Raw genomic sequence first — 22,997 nt, forward strand, 5'->3', positions numbered from 1 at the left:
GTTTCCAAGCTACCTGGTCAAGCTGCGTTCTAGCTACTTGTCAAAATGGACCTTTCACGTGGCGGTGCGAGAAGAATGCTCAACGCCACGCACAATTCTTGCTGGAGTGCCTCAGGGATCAATCCTAGGACCATTCCTCTTCAACATATTCACAAACGACATCCTCACGGACCTAAAGAAGACTGATCTTGCCCTTTACGCAGATGATGTTGCAGTCATCTCCCAATCTTTCAGCGACAAAGAAGTGGCTAAGAACCTTGAAACATCGCTCTGCAGACTCTCCGAATGGTACAGCGACTGGCAGATCACCCTGAATACAAGCAAAACCACAGTAACACTATTCACCAGGAAGCTGAACAGGAAACATCCACAGATCCTCCTCAATGGGGATGAGATCAAATGGGAAAACAGCAGCTCCTACCTGGGGGTGACTCTGGACTCTAAACTCAGCTGGAGAAACCACATACAGAAGACCTGCCAGAAAGCAGCAGCCAAACTGACTGCATTATATCCACTCCTGAAGACCAAGTTGATGCCCATGCAGAGCAAGGGGCGAGCAATCACTTCAATAATTCGACCAACTATGACATACGCTTCACCAGTTTGGAGTGGCTCCCGCCCGCAGCTTCGGAAAGACCTACAGAGACTACAGAGCAAGGCCTTACGGATTGCAGCAGGTGCTCCTATGTTCACACGAACAGCAGACCTCCACAGAGACCTAGACGTTGAGATGTTGGACGACCATCTCCTCAAACTCAACAGGACGTTCTACAAAGGATTGGATCAAAAAGAGAACCCACTGATCAGGAAACTCGCAGACATCGCTGCAAACCCATTTGACCGCTACCCGTGGCCCATCGAAACGCTAACCTTGTGAAACTGAAACAGCAACGCAGCATTCAAATACTCATCACTGCTTGAAGGCAAACGCCCGGCAGGTACGCAAAACTCACCACTGCCTGACGGCAACCGCCCCAGCAGGCAACTAAAACCCTTTCACTGTCTGACGGCATAATCGCCTCGGCAGGCACCCAAACCTCAACACTATCAGAAGGTACTAGATAGACAAAGACGAGACTCTTTGAGGAAACATGCTGACAATTCTGCAAACTCAATTGACCGCTACCCGCGGCCCATCACTGAGCTGACCCTGTGATACAACCTCAACTGTGACAATGCGTCACACATCAATAAGACAACTTAAACAGCGACAAAAAAAAATTTGAAATGAATGTGGAGTAATGAGGGTACTGCCTCGGTATCCAAAAACTCACCACTGTCAGAAGGAATCTGACAGACGAAAACAAGACACAGACTGAGGGCTGGCACTCTGGGGTTTGGCCATCGCCCCCCCCCCATTCCTTCCCTCTTCCCCTCACCCCGGCCTCCTACCCAAACCCCCCCCCCCCCCACCGCCACCACCGACTCCTCGTCCTTTAGCGGTAACTGCCAGTGTATTGGGGCCTGGCCCCATGAAGTTTAGCCCCCGATTCCTCTTTTAGATCTCACTGCCTCTCGCTACCTCATCTTGTTGGCTGGGGGTGGCCCTTAAGTGTGGCCTTCGCCCCTTATTCCCTCAGGCTCCCCAAGTTCCTGAGCCAATGTGCCTGGTATAAACGCTCTGTGTATTGGGGTCCCCCCCCCGTTGCCCCATCTCCTTCCCCCAGGCCCCCGCCTCCTCTAGCCCCTGCTCACTGACACCCCGTACCCCCGCGGCTGGCCATGAACGCGCCTGTGTATTGGGGGGCTGGCCCGGTGTGTGCGCTCGCTTCTGTTGGGTTTTATGAATGGCCCCATTGAGCGGGCCCCGCCTCCTCCCAGGAATGTCTGCTCAGATGCAGGGGTTGATCTTGGCTGCGCCCGGGCTGGAGCCGTGCCCGGGGCGGGGGGCGGGCAGGGCTGAGGTATGCCAGCCCCTATATATACAGGACAGGCCGAGTGCAGGCTCAGAGCAGGATTCGCTGCGGACCAGGAGACACCCACCGGATTCACGCGGGTACCTGGGCTTATTTTTGGGTTTCATTTTTGAGCATCCGTTCACCGCCTTTCGCTGATTACTATCCGAGGGAGGAACTCGGGCGCGCAGCACTTCACGACAAGCCGCACTTTGACACAAGGATGGACTCTGTGGCCGTGCTGCTTCACCTGCTGGCGGCGTGCATGGCGCTGGTGAGTACTCGGAATTATGCACTATTCCCTGCGTGTGTGTGTGCGCGCGCTCCCGTGGCACGGAGTGCGCCTCCCGTGGGAGACGGGGGCAAGCGTGCACTTGGAGTGACAGGCAAAGGTGCCTACCTGGGAAGGAATGGAGACACATGTATGCCACGTGCGCACACCTGCTTACCTGGGTCATGGAGTTGTAAGTGTGCAATGCGGGCACAGATGTTGGAGCATGTGTGCGCGACGGCCCGAGCTGCCGACTTTGGAGCTGGGGAACGGGGGCATATTATCAAGACAGGCGATACCATTATCGCCGTTTTAGCGGCAGAAAACTGCCGCTAAAACGGCGATAATGGGCTTGATAATATGCTCTATGGAATCCCAATTGAAGCCCATGTTAGATGTCCTTCGCATTTAACATGGGCTTCAATTGGAATTCCATGGAGCATATTATCAAGCCCATCATCGCCGTTTTAGCGGCAGTTTTCTGCCGCTAAAACGGCGATAATGGTATCGCCTGTCTTGATAATATACCCCTGGGTTCCAGTCTGAGTCTCGGCGTCGGCTCAACATCCTGTGTTTCGGGGCACATCACGTAATCTTCCCGCGCCTACTAATAATGAATTTGTCTTTGTGTAATGTAACTGGTGCTCATGTATAGCGCTCCAATATCTTCGGGTCGACTTCGCGCTATATAAAACCGCAAAAAAATAATGGTTCATGGAGGCAAGGGGCGCAACGAATGTGCATTTTTGGGGGACGGAGGTAGTTGTATAAGGGGGAAGTGATGGACCTATGTGTATCTGGGGTAATTGAGAGGCGTGTCTACTTAGGGGTCATACACCCGTGTGTGTGCACCGGGATTATGCACTCGTGTGTAAAGTGTGAACACCTGCGAGGCATAAGGCTTGTATGTGTCGTTTAAGAGTACCTGGGGGCGAAGAAGAGTGTGTGTAGACCTGTGGCTGTCAGAGGCAAGTGTGTACACGTGTGGCACAAAAGGGCTGTGCGCAATTAAATGTGACGGAGATGTGTACCATGCGTGTACTCTCAGAGATACAAAGGTACATCCGTGAATATGAACATGGGCCAGTGAGGCTTGTATTTACTAGCAATGCAGGATAATGTGTGCATGCCTACGGGCTACATGTGTCGTGTGTGTGCATCTACACGTAATTATGTTCATGCGGGCCCTAGACCGTGGGAGAGGGAGACACGTGTGTGTCTATGGGGTTCTCGAAAAATGCATGTGTACATTGGGGTGATGGGGGCGTGTGTCAGCATTAATGCGGTACCTGTGTGTGTGTGTCTGCAGGGTGTATCGAGGTGTGTACCTGAAAGTGATGGAGGCGTGTGTATGTGAGGGAGGGCGAGGGGGAGAGAATGAGACAGAGAGAGCGAGGGACAGAGAGAGAGATTAAAGTGTGCGTCTGGGGTGAAGGGGACGTGTGTCAGCATTAATGCGGTACCTGTGTGTGTGCCTGCAGAGTGTATCGAGATGTGTACCTGAAAGTGATGGAGGCGTGTGTATGTGAGAGAGGGCGAGGGGGAGAGAATGAGACAGAGAGAGCGAGGGAAAGAGAGAGAGAGATGAAAGTGTGCGCCTGTGGTGAAGGGGACGTGTGCATGTGTTGGTGGTGGAGACATGTGTCAAGGGGTCTGGGAGACGTGTACATGAATGGGGGTTATCGAAACATACGTGAGCCTGGGAAGGGAGCGAAGTGCCCGGGACACAGCTTCCAATCCCTTATTGCCAATGGCTTCCAAGCCAACAAAAACAGGCGCCAAATCCGTAGACGCCTTCACACCCAGAAGAGGGGACATTAAATAAAACCCGCGGAAATACAGACAAATTCACATTAGGGAAAGTCACAAATGTGCCCTCACTCTTAAAGGTTGGGACTTGTCCGACCCCACACGTAAACCCTTCTTTCTCCACTTCCCGGCTCTTTCTGCGTCTCCCTATCCGTAAAATCACAAGAAAATCCATGTTACACCACACACAAGTCTAATACTAGAGGAATCAATCAACCGAGGAACGGCCTTTGTGTGCACTCAGCTTGTTTGTACCCTTGCAACACTCACTCTGCAGATTATGTCCCTCCCTGTGGCAGGGGTGATTTTTTTCATTTCTCCTTTCTGTCTGGCTTAGTTTCATCGCGTGCACTTACCTCTCCATGCCGACTCAGTCAGAGCACACTCAGCTACCTGTAAGCCACTGGCAGCTCCACACTCAGAAAACTCTGGGCTGGAAATGCAAGATTGCAGAGGCTCGACTGGTCTGTAGAGGTAATCCACAGACGTCAAGCCAGGCTGCTGCCACTGAATGACCGCTGGGGGTGGCCATAGTCAGTCACGTCTCTTGCTCTCCTGACATATGTCACTGACTGGCTCTGCCCCAGCACAACCTGACTTTTAGTTTTCCTCGTCGATGTTACGTGTTTTACGTTTGGTGCTATATATTATGTCATTATCAACACACAGTGTGCAGTGAAGGGCATGATTCGCTGTACTGAGACTGTTACAATGATACTTCATTAGAGATCATCAATAAACCCCCCACACTTGCCTGATGTGAAGTAGTGTGGCTCACTGGTTAGAGGCAGCAGACCTGTAAGCAGAGAACGGCCCGGGACCAGGGTTCGATTCCCGGCGCGGCAGGTTTCTGGACCAGGGTCAGCGGACTCGATAATTCTCTCGCCTCAGTGCCCACTCTGATCAGCGTTCACACTCGGCAACTCTGGGCATTAGCTTGCCTCATCTTCACTAACGGCCCCACCAGACCGCCGGGGATGCCTGGTCTCACCCTGGAGATACCCATTAAGGGACCATCTCTCAGGGAAGCCAGGAAGGGTTTCGCAGCGGTCGAAGCGCCTTGGGACCCTACGGGTAAGTAGTGCGCTATATAAATGCCTATACATTTGCCACACAGCAGAGGAACACGTCACCCGGAGCTCACCTTGTATACGAAGAGGCTGCTTAAATACTTGTATTACGTCATTTCACAAGCACGCGCTCTTCTGCTTTCTCTGCCTATCACGGTGTAGGGTACAGCAAAAATGCTCACAAAATGATCGTTTTACAACCATTTGTTACTCGTTATTAGTGGGTTAAATAAAAACCCACATGTATGTTTGTCAGTAAACTAACAAGATCGCTAATGGCGTCTGGCTCAAGAGTGCTGGCTCTCCTCAGTGGCGGCTGGAGGCACGGGGCGCTGGAGGCGTGTGTGAGTGTGTTTGCAGGTGGGGACATGGGGGTGCCTGGGAGCGGTGGAGATCGTGTGGATGTGGCGCGCAGGCGTGTGAGTCGGCGGGTGCTGCATTACAGGAGGGGGCAATGGTGACACTTGCGTCATGGTGGGGAATAGAGGTACATGCTCATTAGGGGGGGGCGTGTGCAGGGCAATGGGGACACGTGCATCTACAGCTGATGGAGAGGTTCTGGATTCAGGGGATAGAGCGATCAGGGACCACTGGAAAGAGAGGGGGGACACACCTACGTCATAAACTAATGATGAGAGAACTTGAAGGCTGCCGTGACAGGGGGTCATGGAAGAACAGGGGTGCAAAGGGTGGTGGAGGGCGGAGGTGTTAGAAATAAGACTTGCCTACACCAATAAGAGGTCAGATACAGAAGCAGGCCCTGTGCACTCTTCCCCTTGTCCCACCACGTGGTACAGCCCGCCCCTTCATTAGTACTACAGTTAAACGTTCCCAGATATGCGAATTACACCGCGAGGCAAGAATGTGGCAGGCAGCTACTCTGTAATGTAGGCGAGAGTTAGGGGGTCCAACAAGCGGGAAAGTAGAGAGGACTGCAGCCCTGGTGATGAAGGTGATTGGCTGGATCCGGGAATGACCTTGAGCGGAGCCCCCTGCAGACACACCGAGTGACCTTGGGCAGGTTGCCAGTCGGCCCCCATTGCACTCGTCATTTCAGATGCTCTTGGAAGCTGCTGGCTTTTGACGCCCTCTCTGTCTTTCCTCCCCCCTCTAGGTGTCCTGCGCCTGCCCCAAGGAGTGCACCTGCCCCCCGAGGCCGCCCCGCTGTGCCCCCGGGGTCAGCCTGGTGCTGGACTCGTGTGGCTGCTGCAAGACCTGCGCGGGGCAACTCAACGACGACTGCAGCCGCCTGCGGCCCTGCGACCACCACAAGGGGCTGGAGTGCAACGTGGGCGCCGACCCGCGGGCTGCGCGGGGCATCTGCCGAGGTGAGTCTGGGAGGCGGCCTGCCTCTGTTTTGCGGTCTTTGGGGGGAGGGGTCAGTCGCGTTGGACATACAGTTGATTCCACTGAAGTCTTTCTTCTACCTGATCCTTTCTGCTGGACATCCTCTCGTCTTATAACGTGGAGGGCTGGGGTTATACCATTTAGAGGCGGGCGAGGGGGGAGCCAGGCGTGGTGTCCACGTGCTGAATACCGCACACCAACAGACGGGGGTTGAGGTTCACTGTCAGCGATGTCTGTTGTCCCAGATCTCAAAGGGTCTAGAGTGAGTGCGTCGAGAAGCTGTTTATAGACCCCGACGTAGGAGCATCTCAGGACACCAGCACTCCTCTACCCCGAGCCTGCAGACACCAGCACTGCCCTAGCCAGAGCCTGCAGACACCAGCACTGCCCTAGCCAGAGCCTGCAGACACCAGCACTGCCCTAGCCAGAGCCTGCAGACACCAGCACTGCCCTAGCCAGAGCCTGCAGACACCAGCACTCCTCTGCCCCGAGCCTGCAGACACCAGCACTCCTCTACCCCGAGCCTGCAGACACCAGCACTGCCCTAGCCAGAGCCTGCAGACACCAGCACTGCCCTAGCCAGAACCTGCAGACACCAGCACTCCTCTGCCCCGAGCCTGCAGACACCAGCACTGCCCTAGCCAGAGCCTGCAGACACCAGCACTGCCCTAGCCAGAGCCTGCAGACACCAGCACTCCTCTGCCCCGAGCCTGCAGACACCAGCACTGCCCTAGCCAGAGCCTGCAGACACCAGCACTGCCCTAGCCAGAGCCTGCAGACACCAGCACTGCCCTAGCCAGAGCCTGCAGACACCAGCACTGCCCTAGCCAGATAGATCTATCTATCTATCTATCTATCTATCTATCTATCTATCTATCTATCTATCTATCTATCTATCTATCTATCTATCTATCTATCTATCTATCTATCTATCTATCTATCTATCTATCTATCTATCTATCTATCTATCTATCTATCTATCTATCTATCTATCTATCTATCTATCTATCTATCTATCTATCTATCTATCTACTATATCTATCTATCTATCTATCTATCTATCTATCTATCTATCTATCTATCTATATGTCTGTCTGTCTGTCTGTCTGTCTGCCTGTCAAGAGTGAAGACTAGTAAATCTCTTCTTACCTATAAATACTTATGTTGGCGATATAGTGGTAGTCAGCACAGCATAGTGCTAGTTGACAAGCTGCTGGTGGGTCTCCTGCACTCAGGGTTATGGTAGATCTCCCTGGGCTCGAAGGACACTGAGAGCCATGCGAGTGGGCCTCCATCCAGAGAATGAGCAGCAAGGTCTAAAAGTGGCAGAGGGTGGCGATGACGGGTGATACTGCAAACAGGTATGCAGGACATCTCACCCATCACCAACCCTTTGAAGTTGGTGTTTATTTTTGTCCGCCACAGTCTCAGCACGTTCCTTCTGTTCTCACCACAGCCCTAGCGGGGGTCCTTTCTAGGGGGGCATTATGTGGGATGTTACACAGGAGATCATTGCACCGTCGTGTGAGTGCATGATGAGACTAACTCCACCTGCATAATGATTTTTTCCAGTTTTGTATGGTCCTTCAGAAGGTTCTAGAACAGCCGAGAGGAGATCATGGTACCCAAACTTTGGCCAAAAAAACAAGCGATGGACTTCTCGCTTTCACTTCTTCGACTTCTTGCTGGGTTCGGCCACCTTTTTACCACAGACCAGAACTCAAACACCCTGGGTGGGCACATCTGTGCAGTATTCACTCACAAGCCCACTCAACCTTCAGAAAACATGGCACCCGAAGAATTGGGAGGCATTGGTTGCTTGTTTCGGTTGCACCCTCTCTCCTCTGCTCCAACACATATCCGTACCATTGTTACAAAACTTGTCTGAAAACTGGTGTCCTCAAGTCCCCTCTTACTGCCTACTTAGGAGTAAGAGTCCAGCGTCCAGTCTCTGTGTGAGTGAGGCTTGCATTGCCGCTGCTTGCACAGTGTCCAGTCTCTGTGTGATTGAAGCTTGCATTGCGGCTGCCTGCACAGTGCCCAGTCTCTGTGTGAGTGAAGCTTGCACTGCCGCTGCCTGCACAGTGTCCAGTCTCTGTGTGAGTGAAGCTTGCACTGCCGCTGCCGGCACAGTGTCCAGACTCTGTGTGAGGGAAGCTTGCACTGCCGCTGCCGGCACAGTGTCCAGTCTCTGTGTGATTGAAGCTTGCATTGCCGCTGCCTGCACAGTGCCCAGTCTCTGTGTTAGTGAAGCTTGCACTGCCGCTGCCGGCACAGTGTCCAGTCTCTGTGTGATTGAAGCTTGCATTGTCGCTGCCTGCACAGTGCCCAGTCTCTGTGTGAGTGAAGCTTGCACTGCCGCTGCCTGCACAGTGTCCAGGCTCTGTGTGAGTGAAGCTTGCACTGCCGCTGCCAGCACAGTGTCCAGTCTCTGTGTGATTGAAGCTTGCATTGTCGCTGCCTGCACAGTGTCCAGGCTCTATGTGAGTGAAGCTTGCACTGCCGGCACAGTGTCCAGTCTCTGTGTGATTGAAGCTTGCATTGCCGCTGCCTGCACAGTGCCCAGTCTCTGTGTGAGTGAAGCTTGCACTGCCTCTGCCGGCACAGTGTCCAGACTCTGTGTGAGGGAAGCTTGCACTGCCGCTGCCTGCACAGTGTCCAGTCTCTGTGTGATTGAAGCTTGCATTGCCGCTGCCTGCACAGTGCCCAGTCTCTGTGTGAGTGAAGCTTGCACTGCCGCTGCCTGCACAGTGTCCAGTCTCTGTGTGAGTGAAGCTTGCACTGCCGCTGCCTGCACAGTGTCCAGTCTCTGTGTGAGTGAAGCTTGCACTGCCGCTGCCTGCACAGTGCCTAGACTCTGTGTGAGTGAAGCTTGCACTGCCGCTGCTTGCACAGTGTCCAGTCTCTGTGGGAGTGAAGCTTGCACTGCCGCTGCCTGCACAGTGCCCAGTCTCTGTGTGAGTGAAGCTTGCACTGCCGCTGCCTGCACAGTGTCCAGTCTCTGTGTGAGTGAAGCTTGCACTGCCGCTGCCTGCACAGTGCCCAGACTCTGTGTGAGTGAAGCTTGCACTGCCGCTGCTTGCACAGTGTCCAGTCTCTGTGTGAGTGAAGCTTGCACTGCCGCTGCCTGCACAGTGCCCAGTCTCTGTGTGAGTGAAGCTTGCACTGCCGCTGCCTGCACAGTGTCCAGTCTCTGTGTGAGTGAAGCTTGCACTGCCGCTGCCGGCACAGTGTCCAGTCTCTGTGTGGTTGAAGCTTGCACTGCCGCTGCCTGCACAGTGCCCAGTCTCTGTGTGAGTGAAGCTTGCACTGCCGCTGCCTGCACAGTGTCCAGTCTCTGTGTGAGTGAAGCTTGCACTGCCGCTGCCGGCACAGTGTCCAGACTCTGTGTGAGTGAAGCTTGCACTGCCGCTGCCAACACAGTGTCCAGTGTCTGTGTGAGTGAAGCTTGCATTGCCGCTGCCGGCACAGTGTCCAGACTCTGTGTGAGTGAAGCTTGCACTGCCGCTACCGTCACAGTGTCCAGTCTCTGTGTGAGTGAAGCTTGAATTGCCCCTGCCTGCACTGTGTCCAGTCTCTGTGTGAGTGAATCTTGCACCGCCGCTGCCTGCACAGTATCCAGACTCTGTGTGAGTGAAGCTTGCACTGCCTCACCCTGCACAGTGTCCAGTTTCTGTGTGAGTGAAGCTTGCACTGCCGCTGCCTGCACAGTGTCCAGTCTCTGTGTGAGTGAAGCTTGCACTGCCGCTGCCGGCACCGTGTCCAGTCTCTGTGTGAGTGAAGCTTGCACTGCCGCTGCCGGCACAGTGTCCAGTCTCTGTGTGAGTGAAGCTTGCACTGCCGCTGCCGGCACAGTGTCCAGTCTCTGTGTGAGTGAAGCTTGCACTGCCGCTGCCTGCACAGTGTCCAGTCTCTGTGTGAGTGAAGCTTGCACTGCCGCTGTCGGCACAGTGTCCAGTCTCTGTGTGAGTGAAGCTTGCATTGCCGCTGCCTGCACAGTGCCCAGTCTCTGTGTGAGTGAAGCTTGCATTGCCGCTGCCGGCACAGTGTCCAGACTCTGTGTGAGTGAAGCTTGCACTGCCGCTGCCTGCACAGTGTCCAGTCTCTGTGTGAGTGAAGCTTGCACTGCCGCTGCCTGCACAGTGTCCAGTCTCTGTGTGAGTGAAGCTTGCACTGCCGCTGCCTGCACAGTGTCCAGTCTCTGTGTGAGTGAAGCTTGCACTGTCACTGCCGGCACAGTGTCCAGACTCTGTGTGAGTGAAGCTTGCACTGCCGCTGCCGGCACAGTGTCCAGTCTCTGTGTGAGTGAAGCTTGCATTGCCGCTGCCGGCACAGTGTCCAAACTCTGTGTGAGTGAAGCTTGCACTGCCGCTACCGTCACAGTGTCCAGTCTCTGTGTGAGTGAAGCTTGAATTGCCCCTGCCTGCACTGTGTCCAGTCTCTGTGTGAGTGAATCTTGCACTGCCGCTGCCTGCACAGTATCCAGACTCTGTGTGAGTGAAGCTTGCACTGCCTCAGCCTGCACAGTGTCCAGGCTCTGTGTGAGTGAAGCGTGCACTGCCACTGCCTGCACAGTGTCCAGTCTCTGTGTGAGTGAAGCTTGCACTGCCGCTGCCTGCACAGTGTCCAGTCTCTGTGTGAGTGAAGCTTGCACTGCCGCTGCCTGCACAGTGTCCAGTCTCTGTGTGAGTGAAGCTTGCACTGCCGCTGCCGGCACCGTGTCCAGTCTCTGTGTGAGTGAAGCTTGCCCTGCCGCTGCCGGCATAGTGTCCAGTCTCTGTGTGAGTGAAGCTTGCACTGCCGCTGCCGGCACAGTGTCCAGTCTCTGTGTGAGTGAAGCTTGCACTGCCGCTGCCTGTACAGTGTCCAGTCTCTGTGTGAGCGAAGCTTGCACTGCCGCTGCCTGCACAGTGTCCAGTCTCTATGTGAGTGGAGCTTGCACTGCCGCTTTCTGCACAGTGTCCAGTCTCTGTGTGAGTGAAGCTTGCACTGCCGCTGCCGGCACAGTGTCCAGGCTCTGTGTGAGTGAAGCTTGCACTGCCGCTGCCGGCACAGTGTCCAGTCTCTGTGTGAGGGAAGCTTGCACTGCCGCTGCCGGCACAGTGTCCAGTCACTGTGTGAGTGAAGCTTGCACTGCCGCTGCCGGCACAGTGTCCAGGCTCTGTGTGAGTGAAGCTTGCACTGCCGCATGCCGGCACAGTGTCCAGGCTCTGTGTGAGTGAAGCTTGCACTTGCGCTGCCAGCACAGTGTCCAGTCTCTGTGTGAGTGAAGCTTGCACTACTGCTGGCTGCACATTGTCTGCTCTGTGTACAGCAGGGGCATCGCACTGCTGTTATTTGCACAATGTCTCTTCTCTATATGACTGAAGCACGCACTGATACTGACAGCTCAGTATCTGTTCTGCCTGTGCTGGGTGGTTGCATCACTGCTGCCAGTGCTATAGCTGTTGTGTGTGTGATTGAAGCTTGCACCGCTGCTGCCTTTGCCTATGTGTTGTATGTGGGAGGGACTTTTGCACTACTGTTATCTGCATTGTCTAGCCTGTGTGTGAATGATGCTTGTGCTGCTCCTGTCTGCATAGTGTCTTTTCTGTGAGTGAGGTACACTTGCATTCTTGTATGTGTGTGTGTGTATGTGAGAGAAAGAGAGATGCAGAAGCTTGTACTGCAGCTGCCTGCACTCTGCCGCTAGTTTGTGTGGGGTAAGGTTGCATTTCTGCTCCTTAAGTAGCTGTTCTGTGTGAGAAGGAAGCTTGCACTGTTGCATATGGTAACTGTTATAGCTGTAGTCCGGAACATCAATAATAGAATATCGAGTGACTACAATTTGGTGACCAAAATATTGAAAACCAAAATACTGAGGAGACAAGTTCATATAGATGAGTATAGATTTACTGTTCTTAATGTCACATCTACAAACCTTGAAGAAATATATGTGTGTGTGTGTGTACGCACACAACAATGTGCATATATGTGGAGTTAGGTATAAACAAATCCATAAATGCTTACCTGTCAATATTTTTGAGCCCAATGTTGTGGTCACGATATTGTGGCTGCACCGTATTCTTCTATGCGTGATATTCCGGATCTACGCTACTGTTAGGTTATGAGGAGGCCTTGGACTGCTGCTTCTTAAGTATCTGTCCTGTGTGAGAAGGAAGCTTGCCCTTTTGCTGCCTGCACAGGTTCTGTGCTGTTCTCCAGGGATGCTTGCACTGCTGCTCCCTGAAAAATAATGCAAGTATCTACACAGCCCCAAAAAGTAACCTCGAAACTGTGCACCCCAATGTTACCACATACATGTTCAGCTATGTCATATTGATATTGTCGACATGTTCACGTATGTTCCTGTACATCATGCTATCTAGTGACCTCAGTCTAACCCCCTCAGCAAAACCATCAAACATTCAAATAAACATTCCCACGTGGGCATTCTCCCCCACCCTTTCCCCTCCTTGGCCTTTGGACTTGTGTCGTTTACAGACGCTAGTCGGAGGGGTGCCGAGTGTGGGTACAGTGGCCCAGTTCTAGTGAGAGATGCGTTGTATTTTCTGCTCTGTACCTAGATCGCCCCACCGTCGTCCCGAACCCCTTCCTAGTCCCGGGAGCTGGGGACGTCCGTGGAGCCAGACAAGGTTGCTTCAGTAACGCGATCGGCCCTTCCTCCCCAGGAGACATCCTGTTTTCCAGAGGTTATTTAAAGCCTTGCGTGCCACCCCTCCCCCTGCTGGCAGCATCCAGCTGTCTGGGTTCTAAAGGGGGCAGTGTGTGGGGGCACGGGGGGGGGGCACGCACAGAGAGGAGAGGAGGTCAAGTTCACTGAAACCTTTATTCATGGCCGGGGCCACCCCTTCCCTTTGAAAGTGGAGTCTGCCGAAACATCCTTGGCTGAGTAGGAGTCGGGCTGCTCGGCCAATGAGGAGTCTCTGGCCGGGAGGGCGGGTTGTTTGGACTGACAGAGCACCCCAAGGGTGTTTCCCAGACGTCGAATCAGTCTGACCACGAATCAAGTCTACCCCGTGCCCGCACGCAGTCACCCTGCCCCTCCAAGGGAAGGTGTGAAACTCCCGCTCGAGCACGTGGCGTCTTGGCATGGTGGGGGCGGGGAGAGAGTTATACAGAAAGGTAGACGCCAAAAGAGCAGGAGCAATAAGGAAGAAATGTGCTGATGGAAAAGAATTGATATTATGTGAATAGAATAAAGAGATTTAGATTTTTTTTTTATAGATTGTGCTAAATGTGTTTTTCGTTAAATGTGTTTTCCATAGAGGCTGAGAGGGATTGTGTTTGGTTATTGTAGTTGTTTGCCTTTCCACCACCTTAAAGTATAATTTGGGGGTCCCCTGTTGTCCGAGTTCAACCTCTCAAACTCTTTGGGTGAGTTGGGTTGGGTTCCACATTCACAACAGCTGCCATTTTGTGTGGGAATTGATATGCAATGATGCATCAGAACCTATGCCTATCACAATATTCAAGGAGAGTTAGAGTCCAATCAGGTGTGGGCAGTGTCTCCTTTCTGACATTCTTCAGATGCAGCCATTGGCTAATACTTCAGCCACATGACCACCTCAAAAGTTCTGTTGTGAGAATTCGCTGATCAAGCAAAGTGACTGGAGTGGGCATTTCTGGATTCAAATTGAGTTGGCCTTGGTTGCACTAGGCCCCATGTCACTGTGCTACTGTTTTTGCTGCTTGCTTTGAGACGCACTAAGGGTGGCTTCTCATTTTGTCTCCTTGTAGCCAAACAGGAGGGCCGGAGTTGCGAGTACAATGGACGCATGTACCAGAACGGCGAGAACTTCCAGCCAAGCTGCAAGCACCAGTGTACCTGCATCGATGGGGCCGTCGGCTGCTCCCCACTCTGCCCCCAGGAACTTCCGCTCAACACTCTCAAGTGCCCTCACCCCCGCCTGGTCAGCGTGCCCGGCCAGTGCTGCAAGAAGTTTGTGTGTCTGAAGGGGCCGAAGAAGTTTGGAGTGGTGACAGAGGACGTGCTGGGAAACAAAGTCAACAGCAATGAACTTATCTATGTGGGCAAAGACAGCCACTGGAAGAACATGCCTGGTGAGTGTTCATGGCCTGGCTCCTTATCTAAGCAACACCCCTTCCTGTACAGTCACTTCCTGTCCCATCACTTTCTATTCCATTGCTTCCAGACTCTTCAATTACTGTCTCAAGACTTCCTTTCCCATCACTACTTTTTCCCATCACTTTCTGTCTCCCTGACAGTCTGCTGGTCATCCTACATTTGGTAATGTGGGGAGTCAAGGCTAAAAGGGTTAGATACCTCTTGTGCTTACCGTGATCATCACATGCATAGATTTTGACCTACAATCTACCTGAAAATGTATATATATCTTTTTTTTGTGTAAATCAATGTAATGCAGATGGCTTCTGTGTCTGTTAAATTGGTACACTGAACACAGACTCAGTTGACTTTAGTAAATTCTCTGGTTTCTAAGGAGACAGTAATTATATACCGCTGATCATAGATGGTCCTAAAAACAGAAAAGAACTAAACAAGTTAATTAGTTGTCTTTCCTACTAGAAAGAATTTGCTAAGCCAGGCACTGCTTCCCGGCCAATGTCCCATTGTTCTTTGCCGAATGGCAAGCGCAGGCATGTATGCCTATACCATACAAAACCATGGGATGATTAAGCACTAGGGTTCTCTTTTTAGATTTGACAAAAACTGTATTTGCACCATTCAAGACAAGCGTGTTGTCTCCTACACAGATTTGGAATCCCTTGGATCAGTCTCCTTTAAATATTGGCTTCTTTTGCTCTTGAAGTACGGCCACTGGCTTGAGACATTAACACATATGGTAACGGCGCACAGGAGTTTTTTACATTCATCATTTTCCTATTGGCTTTTTGGGTGTATTTTTCCATCTCCAGTGGTTTTGTGAGAGAAACCATTTTAAATCTAAAATCAGCCGGCAAGCGGCCTGGTAGCACCAGGGAGTGAGCGCTAACAAAAGTATCTAAAAATGGGAGATTCAGCGATATGTGCTTTGAGCTTCCTGTCTTGTTTCCCACCTCATTAGAAAGCTCATTGGGGTATATATTAATGCACTTTTCTTTTGCCATATGTAACATTTTATGTAATGATCACAAAAGAGGTGCCATCAACCAGAAACAAAGTAGCATACAAGAGTAGTCTCACTTTTTGTGTTTCCATGTTGGGGTTGGTAGGTGTGGGAAAGATAGAAAGCAGGACTCATGAGATGAGGAAAGAGGCGGTGGTAGATCTAAAACCAACACCACGCACAAGTTACATGTTTAGCAAATCAGACGGTTATTCAGGAGCTACTGAAGGCGCATTAAAGATGGGGTTGTTTTCCTACCTCAAGAAAGTTGAAATTCCAGCCATAAATCCTTAACTCAGAATTTCCAAGCACGAATTAACAAACCAGTCCTCTATTCCCTGACCAATGACAGCCAGACTCCATGGCTAGCTTCCAGTTAAGACTGGGCAGTGGGAAGGGGTGAGTCACGCTCGCTACTGAAGAGAGCAGTAAAAGCTTTAAGCAAAGCTATAATGCTGTCTGCTCCTGGGTTTTCTGACTCCTGGTTCTTCTCTCCGGTGGCATTGCCCAAGGTTCATTAATGTTTTCTAATGGGGAGTAAGCAGAGGATGGCTTTGAAATTAGTATTTTGCTGTCTATAGGTGGTGATTTGCTATTTCCATTGGCCCCAACACCCAATAGCAATGTTGTCTTGTTTTTATTTTCTAGCTTGGAGACCGCTCTTCGAAAGCCGAAATATTGGGCAGAGAAAATGCCTTACCCAGACGACGGAGTGGTCTTCTTGCTCCAAGACTTGTGGAATGGGGTTGTCTACTCGGGTCACCAACAACAACCCGATGTGTAAACTGGTGAAGGAAACGCGTCTGTGCACTATTCGGCCTTGCAGTCGCCCCAACTTCGCCAAGCTAAAGGTAAGAAGATAATAGATGTTGGGTGCACAAAGTGCATCATGAGCAATGCATATATACTCGAATACAGAGACACTAGAGTGAGGATGGTAGGGCACGCTTCCCACACATGCACAAACCAGGTAATTTATAGTCTGCAGAGGTGCAAACCTAAAGAGACGCACATGCACACAGAGCACAGCCTGCAACAGAACTCGCTTCCTTCATAGACACAAGTGTGAAAAAACATGTACAGTATAAGCAGCAGTGCTAGTCTTCCTCTCAAACAGAATATATACAGCATGGACAGGTATAGGAGAGGCAGCAGCGACAAAGCCTCCTGCACACAGAGAACAGATATTGTGCACATAGCAGTGCAGGTGTCCTTCACACACGTGACACAAAACAGTTACAGCACAGGACTCCATTGCATACAACATGTACAGGGCAAGTAGCAGAGCACACTCCTCCCTCACACACATAATAGATACAATGCGGGCAGAGGCAGTGCAGACAACACAAGCATCAGGCATGCAGGCTTCCGTCAGGCAGGAGACACACAGCCAGGGTTGCAGTTGTGCAATCTTCCATCACACTGAATACACAGAGCAGTTGTGAAGGCTGGCCAAATGCCATCCTCTCTCTGTTGATTCTCAAAGGTGACTAGACAGATCTTGGGTTATATATATTCCCTTAATAATGTATTTACACTTAAACACTGCCTTGTAAGAAAAATAAATTATTTTCAGTTGGGCTCAGAAAAATGTTGCCAAAGATAAATTCTCCAATGACTGTAAAATGAAGAGTTTCATTTAATAATTTCTATTGACCTTTCAGAAGGGCAAAAAGTGCCTGAAAACCCACAAGCCCCGCGAGCCAATACGCTACACCTACGCCGGCTGCAAGAGTGTCCAGCGGTACCAGCCCAACTTCTGCGGCACTTGCATTGATGATCGCTGCTGCGTACCTCAGCAGACCCGCACCGTCAGCGTGCGCTTCCGCTGCCATGATGGCGACACCTTTTCCAAGAACGTCATGACCATCCAGTCGTGCAAGTGCGGCACTGAGTGCGGACACCTGAACGAGGCCTCACAGCCAAACTACCAGCTATATGGAGATATGCACAAGTTCAACGAGTGAGGGGACCAGGGCGGTGTGATGACCTCCGCTAAATACAGCAATGCCCCACACTGGAACGGGACAGTACAGAATCAGGAAGCACCTCTGAGAGTGCCTCAAGGCATGGGGGGGACAGAGAGCGTAAATAATCGAGAACAAAGCGCTAAACTTCAGAGGAAGCCCCTTCCCCAAACTGCTGTAAAAATTATCCTGCCTCCATAGAACAAAGATGTTCGCAAGCCACATCATTTGAAGAGTGGCGATAAGCCACATGACCAACAGGGGTGTCTACTGGACATTCTAAGGCAGTTATGGACATGTGCCCAGGATGGACAAGGGCTGGGGAGGTGGTTGCGTGGTGCGTAGATGAGTAAACATGCCACCCTGTAGCATCGACTTAATTGAGGGTATGATGCGGCACCGTTTACAGTCTCAGCACAGTGCCAACATTGGGCGACGATCAAAATACTCAACAAGTTTAGTTGGCAAGGAAAAGACAAGATGAATATCTTGTTTTTTAAGTCTGCGTCTATGACCAGTGACTAAGTTTGAAGCGTTCCTGTTCAACTTATCAGTTGGTAGGTTGTTGGCTTTAGTTTTCGGCGCCATGCTCCCAGGATATCCAGGCTATTTTAGAACCCGCCTCCGCATGACGCGTTGGATGCTGCCTTTCTCAAGTTGCGCAGATGTTTAGATCGCAAAGTCATCAAGTTTTAAATTAACCTGATATATATAGAAATATATATATATATATAAATATTTTAAATCATTTGAAAATGATGTTTGAAGCTCTTTGAGTTAGTCGAGACGTCAAACGATACTGTTGCCATTCAGAGATGACAGCTATGGTAGAGATAGCAGCCAAGCTGCAGCGGTGGACCGAAACAGAGATTTTCCCTCTTTAGGGGGTTCAGAATGAACTTTATGAAGGTTTGCACAAAATCAGCTTCACAAAGGGAGCTCTTGGCTAAGTTATGGCTTCGTTAAAGGAGCGTTGTTTTTTAACATTTTAAACCATTTGTACCAAATGTTTAAATTAGCCTTTGTGTTATTTTTTACACTGTTCAAAAGTCAAGTGCAAACTGTATATCTAAGTATTTAAATGTATTTTTTCTATATTGTCGTATGTATGTTTATGTTTTGAGAGACTATGTTTTCTAACACAGTGTGAATGAAACATTCAGGTGTTGCAAAGGAGGGATTGGATTTCTGTCTTTGCTCTTGAAAATGAGGTACATTGTTTGAAAGACATTGAAGTCACTGAAATAAACCTTTTAGGAAAGGCAGAATTCAACCACAAGAATGCATGAAAGTCCAGCCAGAGACCCCATGTTACGGTTCCCAGTATGGAGACCAAAAGGATTCATAAGATTCAGCTCATGTACTCTCGCAACTCTCTTCACGTTGGATTTGCAGCTCCCTCTTTAAGTTCCGACCAGTCCAAACTACGCCTATTGCTGACTCCTGCCATCCTCAGCCCATTTGCCTATCCAGAGGTTTCACTCCTTCCCATATTCCTCGCCTCTTAGCCTATCATAGAACCTCACTCCAGCAAGCACTACAATCCTTGTGAATTCAATTGCTATTTGAGCTCTATTTCACAACCCGTTCCTAATGCGCTACCATGGTGTTTGTTTTTTTCCTAAAAAAAGTCCCTTCCCTCCATCATACATTCCATTTTTCCTTTTCCCATGGACTGCCATGGAGCATCATCTCTCTGCCCACAACCTACTCCTCCTCACACAGGTCACATCACTCCTGTCCTCGTGGGTTGCAATGACGTCTATCTACTTCCCACATGCCTATCTTCACGGGTTGCTGTCGTGTATGTCTTCTTCTCATGGTCTTCCATAAAGAATCTGCCCACAACATTTGCTTCCTCACATGAGATCCCATTGTTCCTCTCCTTGTAGCCTGCCTTGGGGTCTCTCTTGTCCTACACCCACCTCCTCACACAGATCCCATCACCCTGCTGCCATGAAATGTACCTACATCACTCATCCCTCACCTTATCTGGGTCGACCGTGGTTTCTCGCTATTTCCTCAGCGAGGTCCTGTCACCCTTCTCCTGAAAGGTTTATTTTAGGACATTCTTAGGGAGAGGAATTTAGGGGCAGCACTCCTAAGCATGGTGAGGGTGGCACCGGAGAAGCAAGATTTAGCAAAACCAGGGCAGACGGTGGCTGAAGCAGCTATGGCCAGTTCAAAAGCCGTGCCACATGCTTTCACGACATATGTGCCCTAAATGTCTCCAATCCTCCTGTTCAGTGTGTTAGAAACCTGTTGGCTCAGAAGAGTATTTATCGAGAAGTAGTGTCTACCATGTCCATTTTGGTTCTAATAAGATGGTATCTATTTGCAGTTTTTAATTATTTAACCATAAATTTATTTTACTGAACATTCTCTCCTTTGTCTTGATTTTTATTTCTATAGTTTTAAACTGGTGTGAGATGGTTTTTACATACACGGTGTATTGAGGTGGCGGGATTAAAAACCTGCGACATTTCATCACTGGTTTTTCACTCCACAGCCATGAGCATGAGATTGGATCCAAGAGCAAATTTTCAGAGTTGTAAAACAATGGAAAGTATACAATCCAGGGGTTGCACATTATTTTAAAAAGGCGCTATGTGAGGCTCGCCCTATGAACGCTCGGAGAGACTTCACTAGCCTCTGTGGGCTTATAGGCACTATGGAGACAACAGTTCTCACCAAGACTCTACACCACAGAGCTCAGTTATTTTCTGATTCAAGACCAGCTGAGGGACCATCGTCAAAACGAAAACAAAGAGAAAGGTTAACTCTATACAGATCTATGTTAAAGCTTCAGACATTGTAGGCAGAAACGTTGTGCAACTCACTATTTTGGTAACAAGGAGGCATGCATTCCAAAGTAGCACAGATGTCCAATAATTACATTTCTTCATAAATCCCTGTGGTCCGAATTAGATTTAGGAAGACGTTTCTGGTTACAAGGATCAGTTCTTGCAGCATCATTGGGTTTGGGTTATTTCCAGAGAGCATTGATGGGGCGTGCAGCTGCAGGACCCTTGCAAAGCGCATTATTCGGGCTTGAGGGGAGGTGGGAGCTGATGACTAGGGAACTATTTATTCCTTCGTGATGTGGCAGAGTTGACCAGTCTTGAATACGCTCAGAACTGAGTGGTACAAGCTGCTTTAGGTCTATCCTACCCACCACTGAAAGCCCTGGGTGTTTCCTTGACTCTCATGGCGTCAACTTTGAACCTTCATGATCATGGCTCGCATTACAGGCCTATTTCCCTCCTCCCGGTGCTGGCTAAAATCACGGAGAAGCATGTGCACGGCGCACTCTCGAGCTTCTTAGAAGCCAACGACCTGCTACACCCCACGCAATCTGGTTTCCGCCCTAATTTAAGTATGGAGACGGCACTCTTGGAGGTGTCAGAGGTCATCAGGGAGACACTGGATTCAGGAGGCAAGGCCATGCTTGTCATGCTTGATCTGTCGGCGGCCTTTGACACCGTCCCCCATGAGGCGCTCCTCGCCAGACTTTATGACATCGGTCTGAGGGGGACGGTGTTCAACTGGTTTACATCTTTTCTTGAGGGTCGCCGACAAATGGTCTGGGCCTCCCCGAGCTCCGCTGAGATGCCGCCATTGGGAGTCGGAGTTCCGCAGGGCTCTGTGTTTAGCCCGACTCTTTTTAACATCTTTATGACCCCTCTGGCGGCACTGGTGGAGTCCTTCGGGGCCCAGATCGTTTCCTACGTTGATGATACCCAGCTGCTTTTCTCGTGTAGGAAAGATCAGGTTTTTGATGGAGAGAGCATTCGGGGCTGTTTAGGGATGGTCTTCAACTGGTTTCAGCAGAACAGCCTCAAAGCTAATTCTAACAAATCGGAGGTGCTGTTCTTTGGTTGTTCCTTAGACCCTGATTGGCGGGCTTGGTGGCCAGTGGATATGTGCCCCCCTGCTCAGGCTTCCCTGGTGGCAAAAAATCTGGGAGTCAAGATTGATAATAATCTGACGCTGAGATCCCATATCCTTGGTCTGACGGGCACTTGCTTTGGCATTCTTAAGATGCTCCGGAAGTTCTTGCCTCTGCTCACAGAAGAGCATAGAAAGATCACTGTGCAAGCCTTAATTGGCTCCAGATTGGACTATGCCAACGTCCTCTATTTAGGTCTCCCGGACTATCTTGTGCAGCGGCTGCAGGTTGTGCAGAACTCTGCGGCTCGCGCTATTTTTGGCCTTCATAGGCGAGCTAGAGCGTCCGGTTTGGTGCAGTCGCTTCACTGGCTGCCCATCCGGAAGCGGATTATGTTCAAAGCATTGACCCTGGCTCACAAAGCGCTTTTTGGCTTTGGAGCAAAGTACTTGCAGCGCAGGCTTGTCTTTTATTGCCCGGTTCGATCTCTGCGGTCGGAATCTTTGTTTCTGGCCGTGGTTCCCCGAGTGACGAAGGCCCGTATCGGGGGGCGCTCCTTTAGTTTGAGGGCCCCTCAGCTTTGGAACACCTTACCTCTGGCCTTGCGACGTACATCTAATCTGCTCTTGTTCAGGAAGGGCCTTAAGACCTGGCTTTTTAACCTTTAGTGTGTCTTTTTGTCTCCTGTTTATGTTTGTTTTTATGGTGTTATGTTTTTTTCACTGAGCTGCCTAAATAAAGCGCCGGGACACTCTTATTGAGTAGCCGTGCGCTATAGAAATAAAATTTAACATAACATAACATAACATAAGTAGTGTGGTCCACCTCAAATTGGTGGTTTCCACTGGGACTGGGAGGAGTTCCGCGAAGTGACCAAAAAACTCCACAGCGCTACACAGAGTTCCGCAAGTGGCAGAGTGCGTTAGGTTGTTCCGTTCGCGCTGATTCTTAGTGGCTGCTGTTTTGTCCCATTCTGGAAATTCTGCAGAAATGGCACCATGCGAAGTGCAAGAAGGCACTGCTTGTTTCTGCCGCTCGAGCAGATTTTCTACTTGAGCGGCAGCTTCCTCAACGCAAACGGATGGATGCTCAATGCGAGTGATCGCGATCATTCGCGACCGCCCACGCTGAGAAATCTCGCTGGGAGGTGGTCTAGCGTTGGATTTTTCTGACTCGGGCTCACCAACTTAATGTTGGCGAGTGAGGAAAAAACTCCACTCCCGGAACTCTGCGTGCTCCGCGGAGTGCGGAAAACTCTGCAAACCCCACAAATGGATCAGGGTTCACCACCCAGGCCTAGTTTCAATTGCAAAATGTAGGGCGTGTTCCCAAGGAATCCAACTTCTCAAGCATTCACAAAATGTTTTAGGCTTCACCACCCTGAGAGTGTGCCCGCCACAGGAGCTGCTGTGGGCATCGTTGTGTCTTTGGCAATGAGTTAGTCCTTTCTATTTTGGGGGGGGGGGGGGGGGGGGGGGGGTTGCAGGGTAAATGGTGATGGGTCACCAACGTCTCTTGCATGCTCCACACCTGGTTAGCAGGCACACAAGGGTGCATTTCCCATAACACAGGACTTCGGTGTTGCTGTCACTGGCGCTGTCGCTGTGTGTGCTCGTTCACATACATGGAGCAGAACCAAACACGCTCTACACGTCCCGTG

The 22,997-nt window shown here is 50.8% G+C and overlaps 1 protein-coding gene across 1 annotated transcript; it reads left to right on the top strand.

Moving 5' to 3' along the window:
* Positions 1 to 1,969: 1,969 nt before the first annotated feature.
* On the top strand, positions 1,970 to 19,016 carry LOC144823128 (CCN family member 1-like). Its single transcript, XM_078681330.1, has 5 exons — positions 1,970 to 2,169; positions 6,160 to 6,373; positions 14,133 to 14,456; positions 16,130 to 16,332; positions 17,146 to 19,016. The coding sequence occupies exons 1-5, from the start codon at positions 2,119 to 2,121 to the stop codon at positions 17,446 to 17,448; spliced, it is 1,095 nt and encodes a 364-aa protein (XP_078537456.1). The 5' UTR covers positions 1,970 to 2,118; the 3' UTR covers positions 17,449 to 19,016.
* The last annotated feature ends 3,981 nt before the right edge of the window (positions 19,017 to 22,997 follow it).

The sequence above is a fragment of the Lissotriton helveticus genome, chromosome 1_1, assembly GCF_964261635.1.
Source record: "Lissotriton helveticus chromosome 1_1, aLisHel1.1, whole genome shotgun sequence".
Classification (NCBI taxonomy): domain Eukaryota; kingdom Metazoa; phylum Chordata; class Amphibia; order Caudata; family Salamandridae; genus Lissotriton; species Lissotriton helveticus.